The sequence below is a fragment of the Cygnus olor genome, chromosome 5 (assembly GCF_009769625.2).
Source record: "Cygnus olor isolate bCygOlo1 chromosome 5, bCygOlo1.pri.v2, whole genome shotgun sequence".
NCBI classification, from domain to species: Eukaryota; Metazoa; Chordata; class Aves; order Anseriformes; family Anatidae; genus Cygnus; species Cygnus olor.
The window spans coordinates 46,125,096-46,152,023 of NC_049173.1; the positions used below are offsets into that span (position 1 = coordinate 46,125,096).

At 38.7% G+C, this 26,928-nt stretch overlaps 1 protein-coding gene across 2 annotated transcripts; it reads right to left on the minus strand.

The window, feature by feature from the left end:
- Nucleotides 1–154: 154 nt before the first annotated feature.
- Nucleotides 155–24,832, minus strand: SNX6 (sorting nexin 6). 2 transcript variants are annotated; one of them, XM_040558283.1, is made up of 14 exons: nucleotides 24,741–24,832; nucleotides 24,540–24,587; nucleotides 19,318–19,422; nucleotides 18,393–18,503; nucleotides 16,730–16,851; nucleotides 14,539–14,662; nucleotides 13,345–13,440; nucleotides 11,884–11,989; nucleotides 10,448–10,523; nucleotides 9,747–9,786; nucleotides 8,563–8,649; nucleotides 7,535–7,694; nucleotides 6,387–6,472; nucleotides 155–844 (listed from the first exon to the last, which is right to left on the minus strand). In XM_040558283.1, the coding sequence occupies exons 1-14, from the start codon at nucleotides 24,744–24,746 to the stop codon at nucleotides 791–793; spliced, it is 1,221 nt and encodes a 406-aa protein (XP_040414217.1). In that variant the 5' UTR covers nucleotides 24,747–24,832; the 3' UTR covers nucleotides 155–790. The 2 variants fall into 2 exon arrangements, with proteins under 2 accessions (XP_040414217.1, XP_040414216.1); XM_040558282.1 differs by having other exon boundaries at nucleotides 24,540–24,590; nucleotides 24,741–24,827.
- Nucleotides 24,833–26,928: the final 2,096 nt, after the last annotated feature.

Sequence of the window (26,928 nt, forward strand, 5' to 3'; positions counted from 1 at the left end):
TGCAAGTGAAAAATTGTACCAGGCTAGTACTTAAGTGTCAGACCAATCTAGTACTTACTCAATGGTTTTACAGGATGAATAGAGAGAAGTCTAATTAATCTGATTTACTAGAAAATATTAAGCTTATAGATGATACAGTGTCTGCATAATTTTAGAAAAATCATTGATTTCATGGTTTATTTTACAATAATTGGATTAGTCTACAAGTTAAGGCAAACATACTAATGTATTTGCTTTTCCTTTTAAATCATAGTTACAAAGGTTACACAAAGTTCTCCAAAACTTCTAAGAAATGTTCACAATTGAAAAAAAAACGATTAAATTTCTTGATATCAGTACATGGAAAAAAACTAAGACAGTGTATACAATGCATTATAGTAACAATATTCAAATATCTAATGGTAATATTTAAGCCATTTGAACAACGTACTTCAAATGGTGAACTTCAGAAATTACTTACAAAGGTAAATAAGATTGGCAGCTGTATCATAGTATTCATAACATGAACATATTATTGGCTAGCTTCACAAAAACAGAGCATTTGGTTTCTGAACAATGAAAGCATATAATGATTAAATAAACATGAATATGTATGAATAACAAGTATGCTGTTGCTTCGTATAGTCTGGAGCTACTTTCAGGTGTCTGTTTTAATTCTTTTGAAAGGAGGAGCTTGCTTATGTCCACTTTGTCAAATGATTTCTCCAGGGAACTGTAAATGCCTATTTAAAGTCATGAAAACAAAATCCAGAGGAGGGCAGCCCTTGTTAGTGGGAGGACGGAGCATAGCTTATGTGTCACCATTTAACACTGCCAGGCAGCTCTGCAGCAGCTGTAAGTTACCCTGCAAAAATAAGAAAAAAAATTACATTTCCTTATTTTCTTTTTAAGCTTATGGTAAAAATATGTTTTTTAAATAGCAATGACACTCATCTTTAAAGGAAAACAGATAGGTATTAAGTGTATGTAGAGACATTCATGTCAAATCACTTTTTTTTTTGGATTGTAAGAACATTGTTATATAGAACTATGAACTTGAGACTCAAAAATAAGCATTTGCTACCCTTTCCGTGTTTCCTCACAAGTTTCTTGCAAAAGATCTAGAAGTTCTGTGTTTTGTTTTTTTTTTAATATAGTATCACTATTATTCTGTCACTGCATTATTATTCCCCAAACAGAAGCACTCATGAATTCAGCATTCTTTGAATGTATCAAGAATTGTTAACCAGTGCTCAGCACTCAGTATCTTCTCACTACAGCAGCCATTTAAGCTCCAAGCTCTGTTCAAGGATAGGCCTTGTTTGTGGAAAGCAGCCTTTCCACAGGCTGACTTATGTCCACGCAGCTACTGAACAATTTGTCATTCTTACTTTTTCAGTTGAAAGCATTCGAAGGGACCTGTAGTAGATAGGCAGAAGGACGCTTGTCCCTCAGCCTAAAAAGGTCAGAAATCAGAGCTCTATCCCCCATTAAGGTTTTTACAATCTGGATTAAATAATTAACTAAAACAGAAGATTCCCATTTATGTCTATTGAACCCTTTTAAGTCTTATTCAGAAGACAGCCATTTTAGTTAAGCCTTCAACAGCTTTTTGTCCTTTTATGTCTATACTGGCAGAGGACAGTCACAAGCTACCTCACGAGGCCCACAGTTCTGGGATACGAACAAGCTCAATATACAGGAGACACATGGGGACTTGATGGCCCATCGTTGTGTACAGAAGAACTCATAAATCCAAGGTCTCTATTATTGTAACAGTTGATTATTAACTAGTAATGAAGTCATGATAGGAATGAAGTATTTCTTCAGCCTGAAGAATGTCTGTGGACTGCACGCCTGCTGCCTATAATGAAGGTGTGACTAGTCATCTTTCGCCCATCCCTTTACAGTTCAGTAGCAGCACGAAATATCTGCAGTTTGCAGGCCATTAGGTAACATTAAGAGTTTCAGTCAGCCAGTCTACTGACATTTTACAAATAGGCACATCATTCATTTTCATTAAATTTGCAAAGTTCAGAAGAATAAGCTTATTTAAATTATAATAAATCAAGGACAATTGAGGCTGTGAGCTATTCCTCCTTCTGGCTGCAACATTTGATAGACTTGACTTGCACCAGCACAGGTCAAGAAAGTCCTGTAATTTCAAGCTCAGGAAAGCGTTTCTTGCCAACTAGGACTCCTGAGCTCTAGGAATTACTGTTACTGGTAGACTGTGGTGACAGAATCAGGAAGAAGGAACTACTTAGAAAGCATTTAACCAAATCCCTTAGCTTTGTGTTTTGCTTATTCCCTTCTGTCAATTCAAAACAGACATCTGTTGTTAGTATGGCAACAAATTCTTTTCTCACCAGAGTCCAGAGACAAGACTGTATATATCAGTATTTCTGGAAAAAGATGTAATTTTTTTTTGAGGTAGGTGGCTTAGTTAAAACTCGTGTCACAACACGAAGCGTAGCCAAGGCTCTAAATGCTGTAAGTATATGACTATAACCTCTGCAGTTTCACCAAGTTTCAGACCGTCAATCCTTCCTTCTTAAACATGAAGCCCAACACAAGAACACCTCAAAATCCAATGGTTTAAAATAGAGAATAGGTTTAAACACAGCTTTTGCGCAACATGCTTAAATGCATAAGGCCTTATGTCAGCTACTGATGCCTAAAGTCATAAACAGAGCTAGCCTAAAATCACAGTACGTATCAATTACTAATCATAAAACAATCACTTTAACACAACAGGTAAGTTACTTTTGCATTCAATATTTCCTTATTCCAATACTAAAAAGTCTGATCTGCAAGTAAAATACAACTATAATTTATGCTGTAACATAACCAGCAAACTAAAAGACAGACCCTACCTAGAGAAACAATCAGAAAGACTGGCTACAGATAAAGAAACATTAGTCCATTTACCATAGGCCAGAGACTAACCCAAACTAAAGTTTCAGTTTGACAGCTATTTTAAGTGAATCTAGAGTCCATTCTGCTGATAAGGAGGGAAGCTCCCTTTTATTCCTAGACCTTCCCAGCTAAAACTGTGTGTTTTGACACAAGGAATGCTATGAAAACAAGACAGAGAATAAAGCTTAAAAAAAGCAAATTTTAGCTCCATCTTACTACACACCTGCACACATACTAGTGCCAAGACGAAGCAGAGGACCAGAGTCGTCATCATCCATCTTGACAGTAGCCTGCACTTGCATCAACTTAAATAAATCCTCAAGCCACAGTCTGATTTTTAGCTTTCCCTAAAGGACTAAACTGCAACCAGGAGAGGCTAAGAGCATATTAGCAGATTATAACAAGTATTTCAGAAGTAGTAGAAACTGGGCACAGCTGGTATACTTCATATGGGTGCATACAGTGCCCTTGATCTGCTAAAGGTCTGACTTCATCACCCTCCAGGTTTCTAGAGCCACACAGCCCAATACAGCTCAGGAAATGGCAACCAACTTTCAAAACCTTCTCTCAATACTTGGATCACTCTGACTTCTAGCACAGCTGTGTTTTAGGATTTATGTTTTTCTTTCAACTTAGAGCAAAACTTGTAACACTAAGTCATGCAGCAGTGTTCAGTGTGGCTGAATTCCGCGCAGAAGACAACCTCTCAGGTTGAGCAGGTTTCACCTTTTGTCTCAGCAGACAACCTCTCAGATGAGCAGGTTTCACCTCTGTGCTTTCTATGCCAGGCAACGCCAGGTCTAGAAGCCATAAAGCTAGAATGATTCAGACCCAGAAGCATCTGCATGACATCTAGTCTGGAGATACTCATTCCAGAAAAAAAAAAGCCACATTAAAAGAACTATACGCTGCTGCTGGCTCTTGCTATCTGTTGCTCACAGCCCTCTCCACCCTCTTTTTTTTTCCCCACATTAGCTTTTTGCTGGAAAGAGCACACAAACCTGAACAACTGTGCACGTTGCCAAGCCTGGAAGTGCTGTGCTCCAGATCCCCTTGCCAAGCCTGCTTCCTAGTTTGGAGCGCCTAACCCTTCACCTGCCTTCAAAAGCCACAAAAGCATGCAGACAAGGACTGCTGCAGCATGAGGCAAAGCACTTCGTCCAGAAACTTAAAGCAGGGATCTTTTGGTCTGACCTGATGAACTTACTGCCTGCAGGAAAAAGTAGCTTTCTTTTCGTTCCTACCAGCCCTCTTTTGGCTCCACTGCAAGAAGAATTAGGTGTATATTAATATCCCAGCTTAGACCACTCAAAACCAGGACTATTTATTTTGCATTGCAACAAGTACAAAAAAAAAAAATCTTCTCCAGCACAAGGAAAAACCTTTATATTCCCATATTCCCATAACATTGTTCTTCATACATCAGGGGACAATACTATCAAAAAAAATCCAAGTCTTTTCATATCTTTCTTCATTTTATGGAGGTACCTCAGAAAGACAGTCTCAGCCAAACAATTTAGTTCTTCAATACCCTGTACAGACTAATTAGAAAACTATCCATAAGACTATCCTCAAATGCATAAGAGAATCTCCCATTATATAAGACAGGAAAACAATCTATTGCACTTGTAAATTCTGTAGTAATCCAACTGAGAATCTATAAAAATAAAAGCATAGCAACCAAACTAATCCATCAGTGGTTGCATGTTTTGAATAAACACAAAACATAGGCTTTGAAAAAAACAGAACTTTCAAACCTAATGAGAAACAAAATATCCTTTTGCTCAAAAAATTCATAATGTTTGTTAACATTCCAAGAACAGTCATCATTTGTCAAAATGTCCCCTTCAACTGAAAATATTTAAATATGCAAGACTGTTTAGCAAATCTCAGTGCTTCATGATAAAATAGGTAAAAGAGGTTCAACAAACAAACAAAAAAAGGAGGGCTAGAGTTCAAAGCTTCCTACAGCCTCATTTTGTTAGTAAACTTATTAAGACACGCACTATCTGAAGGTACATGTCCTAAACACAGACTGGAGACAAATGAAGAACTTGCTCAAAAGTTTCAAGCTCTTCCAGGTAAATTGAGGACCTCAAAAAGCATGTATCAAGTAAGTTGAAAGCTACAGACATAAACGACTTTCCCCTGCCTTTTTCAGTTATTAGTTAGTAAAATTCGAGAGCACATCACTGCAAGATTTTGGTTTGCAGAGTTAATACAAATGATTCTTTGACAATAATTTAGAAGACAGACATTTTTCAAGCATTTTACTCCAAGGCAAGCAGGAAATTCAGCAATAAGTCAGATACAACAGATCTTGAAGAGTCAAAGTTTTTACAAGTTTTAAGAATGAGGGAAAAAATTGCCAAATTTCTGATACAGCACATTAAAGTAAGCACTGCTCATCTGAAAAAGGAGTTGAGCATTCTGACTTTACTGATTGATTTGCCAGGAAAATATCCCATCAAACTGAACTTATATCTACACAGATAAGGGGAAAAAAACCCCACCAAGTCCCAAAAAGCTTTTCACAGTATGTTAGTTTTACAATCAATGGGTTTGGCAAAATGAAGAATGACACTGTCAATACTACCGAAAAGAGTGTAAAGCTGCCCAAAAGATGGGAACAAGTTAACTCACCAACATTACAAATCTCTTAACTACTTCATTTAACGCCTATATTCTGAGGTCATTCAAATCTTGGTGTTTAGCACATCTTCAGGTAAATGAAAAATGCTGAAGAGTTTACTTTTTAAAGACAGACATTTTCTGCTATTGGACTGTTAAAGTAAGATAGTTATACTTGTCTAGCAAATCAGAGCAGCTAGTCCAATTTAACTAAAAACAATAATTTCATATGGATTAAAAGAATCAAATACACTGTGAAATTTAAGGACAGTACACACTCTTATTTCCTGCAAGAAGTTATATTACTCAAAAGGCTATCTACATCATTTCTCTTTTGTTAGCGTTGTTTAAAGGCAAAAAAGAACACTCAAAAAGCACACATACAGAACTGATCTGACTTTAGTCCCTAACTTCTGACAGGCCTTCTGTGTGATCTCATTCTTAATATCTGTCTGTATACATCAAGCCTTCAGCATCTGGACAACAGGAGAAACCACTTCCTATCTCACTGTAAATGATGAAATGAGGTTTTAAAAATAGGCAGGTATTCAAACTGCAGCAATAAATATCAAAGACCCAGAGAACCATAAAACTGCAGCCAAAATTGTCTTCAAGAAGATGAATTTTCCAAAGGCACCTCAAAGCACACCAGTCTCCTAGAGCTATTTCACCTATACTCTTTTTCTTTAAATATTAAAGAAAGTTGTAGAAATTCACCTTCCTGGAGAACGCTCACCGAACTCCCCTTTCTTGGATGCAGAGCATGTATCACACAAAACTCACACAGCTGTTTTGGTTATTCAAGCAAATAATATTTAAAACCATTTGAAATAAAGGCCAAAAGGGATCACAGTTACCTTAGCATGCTTTAATTCCAGTTCTGCTAGTTCCACTAAATTTTTTCTGAATGCTGCAACTCTTCTTGTCTTAAAGTCTATCAGTTCTGTATAAAATAAAAACGGATTCATTAACAGTATTAATGCTAGTGCCCTTAACTGTTAACTGATTTTCCTTCAAAATGGAATAGGGAAAGAATGAGAGAGAGAGCAACACGAAAAAAAATAAATCAAGTTTAATCTCATCAAATCCCAGACTTGAAGATACCGCTACATCCTTATAATAAGGAAGCAAACCATCATTGCAGTTCTCCATGTCTAGCTAACTTTTTGTGGACACCAAGCTCGTTTTGAAAAAAGACTGCAATGTGGATGCTTTTAAACATTTAATTCTTCTGTTCCACGTGCACTATTCTTTCAAAGCTGGTATGTGAAAGTCTCTATGGAAGATGCCCGACTAAAACTAGCATGAAGAACAAAAGAAACAAGTATGCTTTATGCATATAACTTTGTGGCTGATAGGTTCACACATCCTCCACTGTCTTATCTAAAGGAATCATTAGCCAAATTTACAGGGTCAAACAATTCTTAACTGATAACGACAGAAGAGCATGGTGTTTAAACATTTGTACAAATCTGCCCCAAATGAGTCAGATGACTACTTACTCACAACAGTCTTAGACAAAAAAAAATAAAAGTAAGTTTCCAGGAAAGAGGCAACATGTAAATATTGATTTTCTCTAAAGTTACTGTAACTCTGTTTTCCATGACCACTCCCTTTTCTAGTGTCATTGCTGCCACCAACTGCTGCCTTCACAGAAGAATGCATAAAACCAAAATGGCAATTTCAACAGTACTTGAAAAAAAGTCAGGTTTGCCATTACTGCTAGCAATTACCCTTTCATGTACTATTCTATGCATATAAGAGAGAGGTAAAAAATAATCTGTACCGAAACTTTGCTCTGCCAAGCAATTATGACATTGATATTATTGACTAATGTAACTATCAGAGCCAAATGAAAATACCATTCGAACTTTCCAAAGTAAGTACTGATTAAAAGATAATACTTTGCTTAGGGAACACAGAACAAAAAATTCTTCACAGTAACAGTATCTTAAAATCTGTTAATTTTCAAGTAGTAACATAGGATCAAACACCACCCAAATACCTTGTTTTGCAGACTCAGATATTTTCTCAAATTTCTGACAGCATATCTGTTGAGTAGTTTCAGCTTGCAACACATCTTTATTTTTTGCTCTTGCTTTATCCAATGCCTTGTTAGCATTTTCATAATCCACTAGTGACCTAGATCTTCTATATAGGAGATCCTATAAAAAAAGAGTATGAAGGATGTATAAAGTTTACAAGAATCTACCCAAGGATTTTATTAGCATATACCAAGGAAAAAAAAATCAGATTAATTTTAGTCTTTCTTCCTGTGTTCCAGTTATAACTAAATAATTTTCATTCACTTCATCCTGCAAATCACAAAAATGTCCATACTGGATCAGACGTGCAATTTAATATTGTTTGGTCTGCATCTTGTCTGACAGAAGCTAGCACCAGATGGCTTAGATGATACTGCAAAAAGTCTAAGAAGAGGCAATCATTGGAAATTTCACAGCTTCTGAGATTAGAAACAAACTATATTTAGATTATGGATTAGAAACACACACAGGGCCTAAGAGACAGCAGTATTCTTTTTTTGTGCAACAGCTATTGCTGTGATTTAAATACAGACACTTCCTTAGTCTGTCGTATTACTTAATCATCTTGTATCAAGCAACACTAAGAATGAGTCTCAGTAGGTATAGAATATCAAATCTGGCCCACATGTTTTTGTATCAGCACTTGCAGAGCATCTGGAATATCCATTTTTTAATATTAAAAAAATGGGTAGAACTGCTCGCAGTCTACAAGCAACTTGAAAAATTCAAATGCTCCTCCACTGTTTTTAATTATACTGTACAATTTAGCTTTGGTAAGTGGATCACAATCCCAAATTACTGTATATAAGGAACAGCAACGCAGTTAAAATCCAATTTGTACAGCTGAGGTAGAAATAGCAGGTTGGAGGTGGTAGCATTTATAACATATCCACTTTTAAAAAAACATACTGTGCATTTCTCAAGGCAATTTTTTCCCTTTTTTGAAAAAAAAAGGAACACTACTTCATTGAACACGCAACAAATTCACCTTAGCAGCTTGAGATTCCCTTAAGTAATATTTCAGAAGATCAGAAAGTTTAAGATCTTCATCAGCAGATACCCGGGCCTCTATTTTCTGGAAAAACAGTAAGTAAAAGCATCAATTTAAAAACATCCAGACATCAGGCATTCATTTGTATGATGTAAATACAATATAAAACATACAACAGTGCATGATAGATTTCTCAAATGTCTTTCTCAAAAGCTAAGATCATGCATTTGTGATAGAATACTTAAATGTGCGTCATGAGAAACAGAATTAGTCTTTTGTATTAAAATGTAAGCAATAACCTACTGTGCAAGCAGTAATTGACAACTGGCTATTTTAAACAAAACTTTCTTTCCGATTTCTGCTATACATACATACATACACATATATATAATATACTAGAGAAACAGCAGAGAAACAACTTCTGTAGTATAAAGAGTTGCACGAGAAGTTGTGTAATTTTTGAGATCAAAGGAAACCATTTAAAGTACCCTTACAGAGTAGTTGTGTAACTACACTGCATTAAATGGTTCAAAATACTACTTCCCAATAAGATTACTTGCTTGTATCTAAAACAGAAACTTCTATGAATTTAGAAACAGAGTAAGTGCACTTTAAGTATCTTAATTTTAAAAGAAATTCTAAAAGGCAACATTTGAGGTCAAAGCAAGTAATTTCACAAATACCATTTTCTTTAAAATACCCATTTACGTGGATACAACTGTTTAGGAAATGCACACACTTCATTCAAAAGATTTCCTAGTATGTGGCATGCCTCTGCAGAAACAGGTCTTGGCTTCAGAAAAAAAACAACATGTCCTCCATTTTTTTGGATTAAGGATTAAATTTCTTTTTTCCTTAACAAGTTCTGTGATAACCAATTTCAAGTACAGAAGGTAGTCTAAGCATTTAAGGTGTACAGCAGCTTTAGTAGCTTATAACACAGAAGACAAAGACTGCCAAGAAAATTTTAGTAGACTGAATACTCAAAAGGATCCATCATTTTACAAAACAGATGACTGAAATCTTAGGTTTTTTCACTACCTAGTACATGTTTCTTAAATATTCAGTGTAGCACCATCCTTAAAACATCCACATGCTCATGTTTAAGTGACACAAAGCGTCCTGGCACTTCAAAGATACACACATAGAATATACATGTACAAAGATTTCAAAATACATACCCTTGTTTTGTCAAATAACTCCGACACCTTCAGGAAAAACCTGTAGGAAGGAAACAGTTGGTATTATAACAAAATTAATTTTAACAGTCTAATCAATTTTCTGTAACTCAAAATATAGTTTGTGTATAGCAATAAAAGCTGTAAAGGTGCTGCTTATAATTGTAACTTACAGAACCCAGAGAACATAAGGTTTTTAAATTGTAGTACTTCAAACATTTGGGAATTGTACAACTTCATAAAAGGTAAGAGGCAAAGCATAACGGATGGATGGATTTTACTAAAGAATAACTGAACTGCTCCTCAGGGATTCTTTATGCTTTAAGTTAAACTCCAAATACCACCACACTGGTTAACAGTCTTATGCTATTATCAAGTGTCCTTCACTCAAATTTGAATGTGCTTTCCTCCAAACAGTAAACACGACATGTCCTACTTGAGATTCAAGGAGGCTGAACAGTGTTGTGCATCTTCATCAGAGGAAGCAAAACAAGGGTTCAGCATAACAGCAGACTGAATTACAATCAAATCATTTCATTTTGAGAGAAGACAGACATTACCTAGAATGCTAAGGAAAAATCTCTTAATGGGATACAACTATAATAAATTCTTTTCTCATAGCAAGTGTGCTACCAACCTCAGCAGGTCACCATGAAGACTGCTACTTGGGAAGCCCCCCCCATAAGTTATTAACAAAATCTTACTTGCATATATCTGTGGAATCCTGTGTTCCTAATGCATATAATGAAGAACCAATTCTATTATAGTCATCTGCAACATCTAGAAAAAAAAGGAAGCACTTGTTTTTACCACTGAATACCTCTCCTTTCTGGAAAACAAGTTCCTTTATTACTTCAAGAGTAGGTGTTTTTCTAAAAGGAACATGCTTTGATACAAAAACAGAAATGAAATTCCATTTATAACATGTATTATGAATGACAACTTCAAGCTTCAAGTGGAAGTTAGAACCAGTTCTATTGTATCAAAGTGCCATCAGAAGCAATTCTCATTATTAAGACAACCTTGTTTTAACAGATTGAGTGGGTCATCATCAGTCCAATGATTCATTACTCCATACATCTCAAGGGAATTAGTGCAGTTGGTTACAGTGAAGAATGGTATTAGGTAGTCATTAACCTCCACATCTACTTCTCATATTTAAACATAAAATACATTTTCTGCTGGAAATAGGAAGTCAGTAACTCCGTAAGCACTGCAGCTCTCTGCAGATCACAAGCAAGTTATTCATAATCTACAGATTGCCATTTTCAAAACGAGCTTCCTAGGTTATAGCTTTAATCTTCTAGACAGAATTTCAAAAGGTATCATTTGTCTCACTTCTCAGTTTAATAAAAATTGCCAGTAAACTTATAGGATTTAAGTGAGTGTGTGTGTATATATATATATGTGTGTATATATATATATATATATATATATATATATATTCCTAAACCAAAGGTTTCGATTTTCTCTGCAATTGAGAGCACTACCTAGAGCTTCAAAAACTGACCATTAGCTAGCATTCATCTCAGGAAGAGGAATCAATAGCTAAGAGGTGGAGAACCTCACCTCAGCAACAGAAGGTGTCCTGCAAACCACACTAGTGAACACACATTCCAGTCTCCATTCTAGAAGGCTGAAAAAAATGCAAACTGGACCTCCTGGTCTAAAACTAACAGCCCAAACATCAGTATGCTGCTCAGTAAGGCAATGCAATGCGTAATGTGTGAAGAACTGCACCCTGGTGAATGCAAGCTCATCTAATAAAGAACAACTTCATTAGAATTAAAATCACAAATAATGCTATATTCCCCATTTTTCATTTTAAAGACTAAGAAGAATCAGACTTCAAAAAAATACGTATTCCTACAGAAAGTTTTATGTTTCTCTTCAAAGGGAGAGCATGAAGACTGAGGATATCTTCAGTGTTGCAGTGCATTGTTCGTACTTCATCCAGTATATTACAGCAAAGGCTAAACCTTGAAAATGAGATTAAACTTCGTTTCACTAACATAAAACTACACTTGGAGAAATTCGATCACTTTTTGCATGTAAAAAGAAAACTAAAAACTACTGCTCCTCACAAATCATTTCTGTGCATTTTAGCTAGTACTGCTTTCCTTCTGGAAGAAGGACTCACTTTTGTGTGATCTTGTCATTTTATCAGATTTGGCAGAGGCATCTTTGACTCGGTTGTGGTATTCTACAAGGAATGTTCTTTCATGTTCAAAGAAATCATCCACATCCTGCAGAAAAACAAGGACAAGCTCAAAATCCTCAGATTTCACTCACTCTGTGTAGTGCAATTTATACAGAGAAGATTTGCACATATTGCTGTGACAGGAAATGAAATCTATTTTTATTGTCTTAAACACCATTTATGTAAATCATTTTCCTCTTCACTTATTTTATCCTGTTCTAAAGTTTTATTATGAATTTGTAGCAAGCATTTTAAAGGTCTAGGTAACTAAACCTAAAACGAAGAAAATAACTTCTCTACTAACTATCACTTTGTTGATAGAAAAATAGGATAAATGTCAAGTACTTAATATAAGACACCAACCTAGAAAAAGGTTGGGCAGGTAGAAAGATACCCACTTGTGCAAATGGTATGGTTGCAGCAGAGACGATATGAACTTATAGCACAAGAACACTGATCTTGATGACAGATGTCTTTCAAGTTGGTAAATGTATGTAAATTTAAATAGTTATTGCATTACCATTGAAGGTATTTGGTTTACATTTACTTAAATTAAAACAAAACCAGCACAGATGTTCAAAAACATGTAACAGCCTACAACACGGGCTTTGAACAATTTTGAACTTTTTGAATAGTAACTGCTGGTTATTTGAATTCTGTATTTTTCTCTGAGCCATACTTAACCTACGGTTGTTATCTTATATCCACTGTCCAGTACAGCTGAAATTCAAGATTTTACAACTAGGAATTTTAGCTCTGCTAACTTGCTTGCAAATGGGAAGTTATCACTAGAAAGAAAGATCATCATCAGCTTCTGCAGAATTTGTTTGTTATAAAACCATTCTCTCAACTTTAGGAAAAGTTGAAATAAAATTGAATTTTCATCATCTCAGCTATCTTCTTGAGTCTTCCCTGAGGGAAAACGTAGTATCACCTCTGCTGTGCATAGCTTTGAAAAGGTAGAAGAATGTTACAAGGCAGGGACAATTCTGAGCATTAGTAACTTCTGAGCAGCTGTCAGAGAGCACACCTCCCCATCATAAAAAAAATGACAGACCAAAACAAAAAAGATAATCAATTATCCATGGGTGAAAAAAATGCTTAATTCCATAAAACAGGGGAAAGGAAAGAATACTGGAAGTCCCCTTTCACGGAAGCAATTAGATAGTTCTCAGAGATTTTTGATCCTTGTGGGTCCCTTCCAACTCAGTATACTCTATGGTTCTGTGATTCTGTGAGATTTTGCATTCAGAGGCACAGGTCCCTTCCCGTGCTTTGCCTCTAAGTTTTGAAAGACATGGCTAAAAAGTCCTTATTGTAGCTATGTAAAATTCTGCTTCAATTGAAAAAAAAGAACAACATTAATACGTTTTTTATCTTGATACGTTAAGCTTCAATCACCTTTACTCCTGAAACAATGACACCATCTGCCGATTTAACCATATTTTTAAAGAAGTCTTCAAGTTTCTCTTTCTTATTTTTCCCACGAACACTCAACTGAAAAACAAATTCATATATCATGTTAGTTCATTTCCTGGAGGCAACAGAAGCTTTTTTTTCTTTCAAATATAGATTGACATACCAAAACTTGCTACTCCTAAACCAGTTTTCCTGCTCTCTGCTTAGTCAAACCCTACATTTTTACCCAACAGTATTACTCGAGCAGGTATGGATGATATTAAATGCATGACGTATACCTTCCAGTTATCGATAACGCAGTATTTATCATGCATAGTGTAGCTGATGAGTTAACCTAATATTACTAGGTTTTGCTCTTTTAAGTGTAGAATTACAGATCTTTCACTTTCAGAAAGTGCAAAAGCCTCAGATCCCTTACTAGATAAAGGATAACGGTTTCAGCCTGCTCACACACTTCCTGTCCATTTAAGTCTGCCTGGTTTAGGAAATTAGAGCTGGCATATCTACATCAAGCAACAAGGATCCTCTGTAATATATTTTGAAGACAAGCATGCACTCAATTGAATCAGTGTTTTCTACTTCAACGTTCAATGCTCATTTCTGCAATATTTCTGCGTTTACTGCATTTGTAGAATATGAGCACGTAATGTTTCGATAGCCACAGTAGCTAAGCATCTAGGAGAAAAACAAAAAACAATTGAAATGTCACCTACATTTAAAAAAAAGGCTTTACTATAAAATTTCATAACAAATTCACTCTGGTTTTGTGAGCAACAAAATTTAAAATCACAGTTCCAAATCCTGAAAATCTGTGTTCCACCTTTGCTGCTTCAACTTCCCCACCTTCACTCCACACCCCAAATTCCAGTCAAGGAGGAGACAACACCAAATGAAATCACTATCAAAAACTAATCTTTTTAATCCAAAACATATTAGATTTCCATTAATACTTCTGATGCTGAGTCTAGAGTACATGGAGCATTTGTTTCCCCAGGTGGCAGCAGAACGAACTCGCCAGACCTAAATTAATTTCTAACTTTTAAAATACAAATATGTCTGGTATGAAGTAACTGATGCAATTTGCTCCAGGAGGTAAAGCCCTCTTAATCAATTTTCCGTGCTACCATAAAAGTCCATCTTAATTTCTCTTCCAGCAATTCAGTTTTCAATACTCACATCCTGATTATATTCCAAGAAGACATGGAAATTTAAATCCTTTCTCAAAATAGGATGTGCTGCCACACGACACAAAAATACTTCATGCATTGCAACTGTCTTCTTGAATATTGCCAAATATTCACTGAAAACAAGAAACAAGACAGACATAAGAATTTCACTTGAAGCAATAAAGTCTGAGAAAAGCCTACTGAGAAGCTTAAAGAGATCCTCAGTAAGCATACAAAATCTTAAGCTCACATAGTTGAGGTTATCATTGATATTTTATGTATACATGAACAAATAGCACAATGTTAATACTGGGGAGGGGGGGGGGGAAGGAATTTGAAGCCCTAACATATTACAGATACTTTTAAAGACGACTTAACAAATACAATCTAATTTTTAAGACTAGCTAATACTGACTGGTTTGCTGTAAGTGTAACCTCATTTAGGTGTCCTTTCCCTGCTTCCACAAAAGTCAAGAAATTGAGACTCAAACAATGCTAGCTAATGTGGCTGACGTGCAATTTCCTTCCTCCCCATCTCCATCCCCTTGCCTGTTTGCACCCTCCTTCCTTACTTAAATGCTCGTATCATTTTGTTAGCTCTTTAAATAGCTGCCTCTTACTCCACGTTAAAGCACTGAGCCTTTTTTGGCTGAAGCTTACACAGATGTCTTGCTTCATAGTGGTTCTAAAAGTGAAATTAATTATTGTGTTTGGTAGGTACAACCAAAAAAAAAAATCACATTTTACCATGACAATTGCACAGTTGCCCAGGTGAACCAACTCAACTTTAAAGCAATTATTCATTTGTGATTTAATTAAGAGGAAGGCGTTCTTATCAATACAAGTTTGCTAGAACTTTTTGCTCTGCAAATTCAAAGAATAAGCTGTAACCTCTCTAGAAAAGAGGAAGGGGCTTTTTTCCCCATTCTGAGGTCAAAAGGTGAAATGATAATCAACACTTCTGCTTCCACTATGTCCAAGAGGTTAAGATTTACATACCAGCAAACCAGCAGGGCCAGTGTTGGGAGATGTTTGATCTCATTGAGAGTAGTAGTCATTCAGTGAAGACAAAAAAGGAGGATGCAGAGGATGGAGGTGGCAGTAGAAGAAACCCAAAGTTTTCTGTGTTATCCAACCCCTAACCAGACCACAAGAGAATCATGATCAGGGCCGCTGGAAAACCACAGATTCTTTAAAATCTATAGTGTTTTGCTAATTTCCAGTTCTCTGCGTATGAAGTGTATATCTACTCTGTAATAAATCATGTTGCATGTAACGCTAATACAGAGCTTTAAGATATTTGCTCACAGCAACCAGAATTTGGAGAGAAAGCAGCATTTCTAAGAGTTCTATGTACTTTTCTTGCCAATTCAGAGCTCTTGACAGAAGCAGTCTAGAAGCAGTGTAAATATACACTTTAAAATGAAACCAATGACAGGAAAAAGATCAAAGAAGTGAGCACATGACAAGGAAAGTGGATGGAGCCAGGAGAAACTTCACTGTGTAACTTGGTATGGAAAAAAAAGACTTGTTGCGGATGTTTCAACACATACTAAATTCATAGTATGGAAAGATACTATTTCCAGGAGGTATATTCTCCCTGTGCAAAAACCCAGAAGTGTCAGGAAAAAAAAAAAAGATTTTCTAGTAATCTCCATATTCTTGGGGAACAGAAGGATGGCACCTATGCTTACAATACCAACCACATGCAAAAGTCCCTAGTTCAATCACTAGATCTATAAACCTTAAAATTTCATTGTGCTTATAAAACTGGGAACACCAGGGGAAAAAAAAAAATAAAGACTGAGGCTATCTCCTCCCTTTGCAAGTGTTCTGTGAGGAAAACTATTATATACTATATTAAAACTGTATCTATTAAAACTATATCTAGCTATTTTTCTTCCTTATTAAGAATTCTCAAGAACAAGCTGATTGTCTTCCTTTTTCAGAAGATTGTCCATGAATTTTTATTTATTTTTATTTTTATTTTTTTTTTTTTTTTACAATTTCTAAACAATGATTTCTACAATTTTCCTAATGGCTCTGATCATGATCGCTAAGATAATGCTGGTTATGTAGCAACTTGATTCTCAAGCCTTTATCTCAGAGAACTTTTGCAGTGAAATCAGAAATACAGGATAGCAAAACAGCATTAAAATTTTATTTTTCTAAAAAAAAAAGTAGTAATCAAGTCTACATACGCCTCCAGTTCTTGTTTCATCTTGGTGAATTCTTCTTTAGTCATTGATCCTTCCCCTTCTCCAAGTTTCTGCAATTTCTCCCTTGAGGCATCGAAGTCAGGCCTGGGTGGTGCTGGCGGAATCTGGAATTGAATCAAAAATTTTTAATTGCTCAACTTCTCAGTCAAACAACATCCATTCAGTAAAGAAACTGAAATTTGCCTGCAGCTTTTTCATACGTTGTCATTCATTACAGTATTTATAGATAAATTCTGTCCTGAATGAGTTAGACATTCAGCATTACTACGCCAATTTTGGCCAGATGTTTTTGAAGATTACTAAAGAACTAGCTAAATGTCTTCAGTAGGTTAATTACAACAGAAATCAAGCCTTACTTAGCTTTACCAATACAAGGAATTACAATTTTAAACCAGAATTGATTATAAAATGGTGGTTTCATTTATTTGGTGTAGACTGTTTCTTGTTTAAAGAAAGAATTCTACAATTCTTTTCAAACCACCCATTTATAACTCCCAAAAATACTAAACCAAAAAACCCACATTCTATGTTGTTTGAAGGCACCAGTTCTTTCTTGCAGCACTGCTGACATTACAGATATATCTGCTGAAATAACAAAGCACACAATAAACAAGTCTCTAGGCTAATATTGTAATGTAGTATATTAACACTGAAAGAGAAAACACTGCTGTCAAACTAATCCTGAAATGCTATGAACAAAGACAAACAGAACAAATAAAATTTAAGTTCACTGATATTTGCCCATTACATTAATGCATTACAAAAAAAACGTAAAAGCCAGAATCTACTCAGTCAAGTGTCTGAAGCTAGTTACTACCACTCCAAAGGTCTAGTCACTCCAAATAGCTCTTCTTACTGAAAAAGACTAGCTCAAGAATGGTATGACACATCACAGGCTACATTCATCATAATGTATCCATTAGTCAATTAGAAATTTAACACATTTACCTACTGAATCAGCAGATCCCCTCACCCAAACACAAAGCTTTCATACCAAAACGGTAAGTATTCCTATTTGTAATTAAAGTATGAACAGTAGCACCCATTTTTAATAGGCACCCAGTCATAAGGTGACTATTTTTGGGACATCTCTTCCTTGGATGCCTGAAATAAACCACAAAATGCTAAGTTATGCATTAAGGTTTTCTGTAGTTCTAGATGGTATTTGCTTTCTTTTTTTTCCCTCCAACTGATTTATGATTCTGATCTTCAAAACTGGAAAAGCCTAACTACTAGAGCTCAGTTACTGCACTCTGCCATTCCAGCTAAAACAAAGGCTGCATGAAATTTGTAACTAAGTTAAACATTGGCTTAATTTGAGAGGAAAAAAAAAGAACAAAAAAATACCACCAAGTTATACAGTTCACCTATCTACCACACTTCAACACTGTGGACTAAAAATATGCTGGATACTGATTAACGTACTCTCTCCTTAGGACTAAAAGGCAAGAAGTATGACAACTACAGTGACTTTCCTCCACGCTTTCTTCAAACATTAACTTTGCGTAACTATGTAAAATGACAGTAAAGCATTAGATCTCCCTTTAGAAGCAATGAACAGCTGCCATTTCCACTGGACTTAAAAGCCAGGAGTGCTTTTTACACGCCCAGTTTTCCACGGACATCAAAGAACTGTAATACTTACGATATAGCCAGCATAGTCCTCGTTCTCAACAAAGGAATCATGAAGCCAAATAAACTCTTCATGTTGCCGGACAACAGAAAATTCATTTTGTTTGAAATTTGGTAAGGAACTCTGGAAAGGGAAGAGGAAGAACTACAATTTAGAAAAACAAAAACAAAAGTCAGTGTTTTTAATTACCATACGGAAAGAGCCTTGAAGGAACATCAAGGTATAACTCTGTTAAAAAAAAATCCAAGCATCCAGATATGAATTTGATCAAAAAAAGTTTATAAAGCAATAATTACCCTCATCTTAATTGGTGCATCAATAAATTGGTACGGGTTGCCCAGGGAGGTTGTGCAGTCTCCACCCTTGGAGATACTCAAAACCCAATCGGACAAACCCTGAACAACCTGCTCAGATTCACCCCAGTTTTATGGTGGTAATGGGGGGAGGACATGGGACTAAATGATCTCCAGCAATCTTCCACCTCAACTATTCTGTGATTCTGCAATCAATAAACCATTAAATTCACAAAAAGAAGCCAGATACAAACAGTAACTAAAAATGATTCTTGAATATAATTCATTATGAAATGTATTTTTAGACTCTGAAACCATGGCTACCCTAGTAAAAACTACACTAAAGAATACTGAGGTATATTAAAAATTCTACCTGCAAACAGGCTAATTAATAAGCCTAGGAGTCACATGATATCACATCAGTACAAAAAAGAACACCATTTCCTAGGCTCTTTTTAAAGCTCAATTTTTTGTCATTGAATATTTTGTTGAGCACTGCAGCTCTACAGTCTCTTAAACATGAGACAGTGCTATTTTCTCACTTCCATTGAAATATATATTACGCTTGCTTCAAAAATACAATTTAAGCAAACTTTCTTTTCCATAATTAAGAAAACATTCAATGTAAAAACACAGTCTTTTACCTTTGTGTGGACAGTGAATTTCACTTTATCCCTCTCACTGAGTGCATCTGAGATATCCACTTGCAGAGCAGCATCAGTCTGGAGATCTACATTTATTGCTCTAAGCTAAACAAAGAAAAAAAATCTATTTAGCTTAAATTAAAAAAAAAAGTTAATTGCATTTCCGTTATACTTCCCTTGAGAAAAACCCTGATCCCTCCTGCAATGATGAACATTCTTAAAAGACTAAAGATAGATTATAAAAAAAAATTAAAAATAAATAAAAAGATTATTTCGGGGGGTTGGGTGGGAGGGGATCTATCAGTACTTCTTATGGCACGCATAATCACACAAATAACATCCCTTATTGCATTCCCTATGTGGGCACCATCCTCATTTCTGTGTACTGTTAACTTGCTAGCAATTGAGGTAGTCAAGACAAAATACATTTACAGATAGCAGCCAGTTCTGTAGGTTTCTCTTCTCTACTACATCCCCATTCTTCCACTTACCTACGCTCAACCAACAACCTGCAGCATATAAGGTAATTTAAAAGTAACTGATAGTTGTAAAGGTGGTTTTGAGAAGAAAAGTGGTCCTATATTTCAAAGCAAGATCTGTCAGAGACCTAGATTACTTGCATTGTCTTACACTATTCTTAAGATTTCCCACAATAGGCTGAAAATGCTAAAAAAAACAATCCTCTGAACTACAGAGGTAAGTTCCCTTTGAAACATTTTTTTCTGAAAAAACAAGATGACAATCCCTTCAAAAACAGGGTGAGAAATGGCAACAGTGCTAGCAACATACATTTTCTTCTTCCATGTCGCATGTGAAACCTTAACTATCACAATCTAATGCAAATCAAATCAAAAAGAAAATGAGACAATGATCAAATACAGAAAAATCAGATTATCTGAGCACTGCGATTACGAGTCGATGTTTGGCAGTAGCTGGACCAAACGCTTCACCACTATTCAGTGAAACTAACCTCACCTGCACCTCAAAGAGAAGTTCACTTCCCCTCACCCTTGCTGTTCTAGAGCAATTTGTCCCATGACCATTTCATAATCACAATCAAACAACATTCAGAATACCTTTACAAGTACTAAAGCTAACTAATCTTCTACAGTCACGCTGTCAGAAGTTATTTCATTTGTCATGCTTGTGAGAGTCACTTTTTACTGAAGCATTTTGTTGTCTTTGATGTTGCATTTATTTCTAGAAATAACACATTCTACTGTATAAAAGTGCTTTGCCATAAAGATATTAGACTTTTTCCTGCAAGATTTTTCAGAAATGCATTTTTTGAAGTCTGCACTCAAGTCCAAAAACACACCGAGTATCAGCAACGTACAGCACAAAGGCTACGCATGAGCAAATTCTGGAGGGAACACTGAAAAGCACTGAAACAGCACTAGGAGAGAAGCATCAACTGCCACATCTTGTTTTCCGCTAGTTATCTTAACCCTGATCTTAAATTTTAGTGGTCAGCACCCACTGTTTACTTTTCTTGTTACACTTAATACACCAACAACTCCGCTGCTTACGCAGCAGCGACCAGGCTGCTCGAGCTTACAGTTACTGTATTAAACTAAACCAAATCATACGGCCTGGAGCATTATGCTAGGCTACAATAACGTTCAACAGCTACTACACAAATAGTAGTATTTTGGGGTGTTTTGTTTCCTCCAAGTGGGTCACTGCCTCACACAAAGACGTGATATTAACATGCGACGATCTGCTGCAGATCACTTCGCCAAAGCAGAATGTCCCAGCTCCTACTGAGTTTCCAACGTGCTTAACATCTAATTTAGGAAAGAAAAATATAATCTGACATACCAGTGTCAGCCTTATGTCATGACACCACATTTTTCCAGCCTGGAAAAAAGTTTTTAGTGGTTACATTGTTTGAGGTACTGCTCGTTCTTCTCCAGTCCCCCAGAAGACATTAAGGAGCAGAGCAGAAAGCTCTCAGCAAATCATCTGAATTATCCAGACTTTTTTTTTGGTAGTCTTTCACAGGTCTTAACGATTTTACTAACATACTTTGTTTTCCTTTTTAAAAAAAGTGGTACAATACGAAACCCTAAGATTCAGAAAAACAACTGTTCAGATTCGTCACTGGTACTTACACAGCATCTAGTGCATCACACCCTACGGGGCCATACACACTCTTTACAACTTCAGAAGCAAAATGCTTATCTGTACTGAGAAAAGGAAGAGCAACATGAACCCCGACAACTTCACTCAAGACATACAACTGTAAAGGACTACTTGTTTGATTTATACCAAGTTAAACTTGTAGCAATCCTGAAGAGTTTAATCATATGTTAAATTATGCTACGTAGCCCGACTGCCAACGGGGAACATTTTCATCTGCAATGGTAATGAAGCATTCAGTGAAAGGTGTCAAAGACAACCAGAAAGTTGAAGGACCATAAATTTATTCATATGACACAATGGCTCACATTGTATTACTGGGAATTAAATTCACAAACAGCATCATCACACAACAAACTTAAGCAATCTCTTCACTACTTCAAAAGGGAACTGGCAGCAATGGATAGTTTTCTAGTCATGAAGAACAGAAAATGAAAACATAAAACGCTACAAAACTTTCCAAAGTCTGACTTGGACAAAAACTGAAATGAAACTACTTCAAACTCCAGAAAAAACAGGGATGGGATAAATCCCTCTCTGTCTCTTGGCTCCTCCACCCGCCCCAATTTAATACACATAAAGTCACACAGTAAGTTTATGCTTACATACATGCTCTACACTTATGCTGAATAACTTGCAAAAACAAAAGCTAACTTAATTTAGCTGCTTTATAGTTTCCTAAGCTATACCAAAAAAGTCCCTTTTTTATTCAAAGGGTCTAAAAAAAACGCCAGAAGCCAAAACAGGACTAATTGATGTTACAGTACTAAAAGAAAATGGGGAGGATTTAGCACCTCAACCCTTGTTCAAGGACCAAATATACTTCAAATGATAATGAAAGGATGCTGGAAGAGACAAGGGGAACAAGCAAACCTTACATTCCTAGGCAATGTCATCCTTTAACAACAGTAACTACTATACTCTAAATTCTTTCAAAAGAGTTAGAGAAGAAGGACCCTTTTTTCAACAGGTTCTTTACAGGCATTTAAATACACGGAGCAAGGAAAACAAACAACACTTTCACAACAAAAGAATACCAAGCCTCAGCACAGCATCAAGTTTCTAGCAGACCTGTTCCAAGGGATAGCGCACTTCCCCTAAATGAACACACGGGACCATTAGCCAAGTCAGCTGAAGTATATATAGATACAAAATATACAAGACAGTACTAGCAGGGCAATACTATACCACCTTTTAAAGCACGCATTGCTTACATTAGAGATCACACAGACACAAAAACAGGAACTGAGTTACTCTAAGGGGACTCAATAGTATCTTCCTAAGTGAGATTTAGAAAAGCAATGCCTGCAAGTTCATTTTATGCAGACTATTCATAATAGGTTCCTTCTACAGACCACCCACTGCTACTTCCTCAAAGATGATTCTCAGTCCTCTGTTTTACAATCCTCCAGAAAAGACTCCCCATGGTATAAAGCAATTGTTAGAGAATTCCTGTTTTATGTGGCATCAGCATAATTTCCAGCCCTCTTTTCATCCCATCATCCCCACATGAAACTTAACACAACTGCAGCTGACCAACATAATTCTAAGAGCTACAACTACAGTTGTCATAACGATCTCCAAACTCCAAAGAAAAGAGTATCGATTTTCAAAACTTAAAGTGAATTACTCTAACCAGAAATTGCCAAACGCACTTTCAAATAAAGGCTTCACCTATCCATTTTTTAATCACAAACGGAAGAAGGTGACAAATCAGAACAAGGGAAACACTCTGCGTAAAGCTGTTTGTTTATACTACTGCTACCAAGAAAAAAAATGAGGTTTTGAAGATAATAGCACAGAGAACCCATTCATGAACAGGCTGCCAGTGTTGCTTCTGATTAGGTTTTCTGTATCACAATCAAAATCGTGCAGATGATGGACTGTATTTTAACCCCAGGGACTTACGCAGCAGTAGGGGGAAAAAAAGTAACTGAAAATAAGAAACCTAAAAACAAAATTAGAAAAAGGAGAAGGATAGTGTTTATTTCCTCAGTGCTGGATACATGAGGAAGCAAGGGGAAGAAAAAAAGAAAAAGAGAGGAGTGCATTTGGCCAACTGAGATGATGCAAGTTGTCCAGCAGCACAAACAAGACTGTTAAGAGATTTCTGAAGGCTTTAAAATTACATTGTGAGCTCTGACTACTTGTGGCCTTGGAGAGAGAATTAAAAAACAAACAGCAAAGCTTCACACAGGATCAGACCCGCGTTCTTGTATTCCTCCTACGTCTTCAGGTAAAAACAACTGAGCCGTGTATTTCAGTGTCTGTTCCTACATACTAGGGACAGGACACGTAAAATACAGTTCCACTGGTGTTCTTCAGTCCTGGTTCAAGGAACTGGAACGTAAAATGCACAGAAATCCTACTACGTGCACACAGCCAAAAATCGCTTTGTACTTAACGTTACACTGGACACTGAGTATGCCAATACCGTGTTTTCCAGATTTTGTGTCTGTAGTAAGATACCAGATGCAGCTACAGCAACACCCAGCAGTCACAAGGCCAGGCCGTGCCCTCCTTCCCGGCAGCAGCTCTGCTGCCTGGCTCGGAAGGAGCCCCTCACGCCGTGCCGACAGAGAGGTGCCCTCGGTTTGAATGAGCTCCGCTCGTTACCTGACCCGCTGCTCGGCGAGACGGGGACGGCGCAGACGGACGGACGGCTGGCTGGCTGCAGCATTTAGAAGCGACGTGCGGGCCGGCAGGGCAGGGCAGGGCAGGGCAGCCCCCAGCCCCCCGGAGCAGCCCGGCGGCCCCGTCCCGGCCGCACAACTTCTCTCGGCACGGCGCTCACCGGGCAGCGCATGCCCGCGGCGCACCCGTCCCATTGTTACCTCCGGGGCACCTCCGGGGCCTACCGAGCGCAGCCGGTGCCGCCGCCTAGGCCCCGGCCCCCCGCTAGAGGCGGCCCCGCGGCTCCGGGGGGGGCAGCCCGAGCCCCGCTCCCGGCCGGTGGGCGCGGGGGGGCCGTGCCGGGCCGCCCCCAGCCCGCAGCCCCCCGCAGCGGGGGGACGAGCGCCCTGCCCCAGCCCAGCCCAGCCCTGCGCCGAGCCCCCCAAGCGCCGGCGGGCTCCACTCACCCCTCGGTCCTCCTCCGAGAGGAAATCCGGGCCGTCGTCCGAGCCTTCCTGCTGGCGGGCGGCCGGCCGGGGGGACGCGGCGGGTGGGCGTGGGGGGGGGGGGGGGAGACAAAGCGCACAGGTTAGCGACCGGCCGCGCCCTCCCTCCTGCCCTCCCTGCCCGCCCGCCCCGCCCCGGCCGCGGGCCGCCCGGACCCCCACCATCATGGCTGCCCGGCGCCGCTCCGCGCCCGCTCTCCCCCCGCCAGGCCGCCCGCAGCCCAGCGGCGGGGCGGGGCTGCGGCGCGCACGGGCGGGGCGGGGCGGCGGCGGCGCCTCTCGCGAGGGAGCGGCGGGAGCGGGCGGATCGCGACCGGCCCTCCCCTCCCCTCCCCTCCCCTCCCCTCCCCTCCGCTCCCCCTGAGGGGACGGGTGGGCTCGGCGGGGCGCGCCCGCTGTGGGTCTCTCAGCCCCCCAGTGCTGGGGTTCGTGGGTGCGAGGTCGCGAAGAGTGAAGGAGGGGAGCCTGTGCGAGGCAGGCAGAGCTGCCTCCATCCATCCTTGACCTTCGCTCGCAACCCGCCGCTTGTCAGCCATCCCGCTGCTTCCATGGCTTTAAGGGAGATGGGCTGCCACAGCAATGTGTGCCTCTGCGAGCACGGTCACACGGTTACACCGTGCTGGGAGCGGAGTGGTTCATAACACGCCTCGGGTCATGGGCAGTTACCTGGCTGCCTTCGGTCAGGTTGAGAAACAGAGCCAATAAATGCCCCTCCATTTAGTGATAGGGAACAGTGGAAAATAACACCCTCCAAATACTAGATGTAAACATGGAGGGCAGCGAATCCATGGCCAAGGCTTCATTTTCAGGTGAATCAGAGCTGGAACAGCAAAAGCACGGCCTCAGGGTGGGGTTTTATGACCACAAGCTGATCCAGGCCTGTGCGCTTGCCGAGGGGTGGTGGCAGGTGTGGACATCAGCACTTCCAGGGGCATGAGGGCAGGTGAGGGAATTGATCCAGCTGCAAATTAATCCCACAGAAAGTGGTTTCCATCTGAGCCAACTCTGCCACGCAGCCAAAAACACACTTACACGAGCACTAATGGGTCAGGGCCACCGCTTCCAGCAGCAGTACCACGGGTTTAGCTGGGTCTAAGCTGATCAGGACACAAGGTGATCACACCTTGGAGAATCCCATTCCTGCAGCTGCAGGATGGGCGAAGAGAGAGTTTCCTGAGCTCCATCGTGCTTAAAAACATACCTGGGAGTCAGATAACAGAAATTGTCTTGAAAATTGCCTTTGGCATGGCTGTGGAAAAAGGCCTTTGAACATGCTTTTTGTGTGTAACTTAAAAGGCTGTTCTTCCAACAATTTTCACGTTTCTACACAGATACAGGCATATGCAGTATTACACAAAGTACTGACTTGCTCCTCAGGTCTAGAGAATTAAAAATGTTTTATGGGATACTGAGAAAGAGTATGTGATCTCTGTTTAAATACAACCTTGCCATGCTGAAGAGGCAAAGACAAAGCCATGAGGGAACCGATTTCTGTGGGTTTACCTGCGTATACTAGCATCCTGTTCTGTGCGTAGTCTGGGCTAAGTGCTGTGCTACCACTCCACCCAAGATCTAATTTCCTGGAAAAACCAAGATCAGTGACAGAATTACCTGAATTACGTTAGGTTGATTTTTTTTCTTATTTGTTAATATGTTCTTGTAGGGCCAAAGAACCCTAGCCAAAGAGTTGTGAAAAGGCTTCACAAATAATAAAAAAGACAACTCCTTTTTTCAGACTGCTGAGGAGTCCAGCTGACTGGCATGAATCCAGTAGCATGACCATCTCAAAAGCATGTATAAATAAATAAATAAATAAAATGACTATATGGCTTTCCAGCATGGCTCTGGAAGCAGTTTGGTCCTTTTTTGGTGGCTTGGAGACTAAGGAGCAACATAGGCCAATACAGCAGTAGTACTGTGGCCCTGAAGTTACTCTGTACAATGTGATACCAAAACTGCTAAGCAGCAATCTTATCCATGATACGAATCTTTTGACATGTCCTGATCAGATCGATCTCTCCCAGCTCCACGTCTTGCCCTACTTTTGCCCCATGCTCCTCCCTACTGGCACAGCACTGCTTGCTGCTGGCTGTTTCAGCTTCAGCAGTGGTGAGACAAGCCACATTCCTCTTGTCCTCTGCCTGCTTTGTGACATTCCCACAGTGTGAGAAGGGTTGCTGTGTGAATAGAAGCCTGAGGCTCCCGGGACAGATGTGAGGCCAGTCTGGAAAGGCTAGTGTGAATCTGTGAAAACAGGGGCAAGCAAGGACCAGAGCCAGACCCGGGAGTCAAATGCATGTTTCTGCTGCCGTGGGGACATCCCAGTTACTGGGCTAGTAGGCTAGAGAAG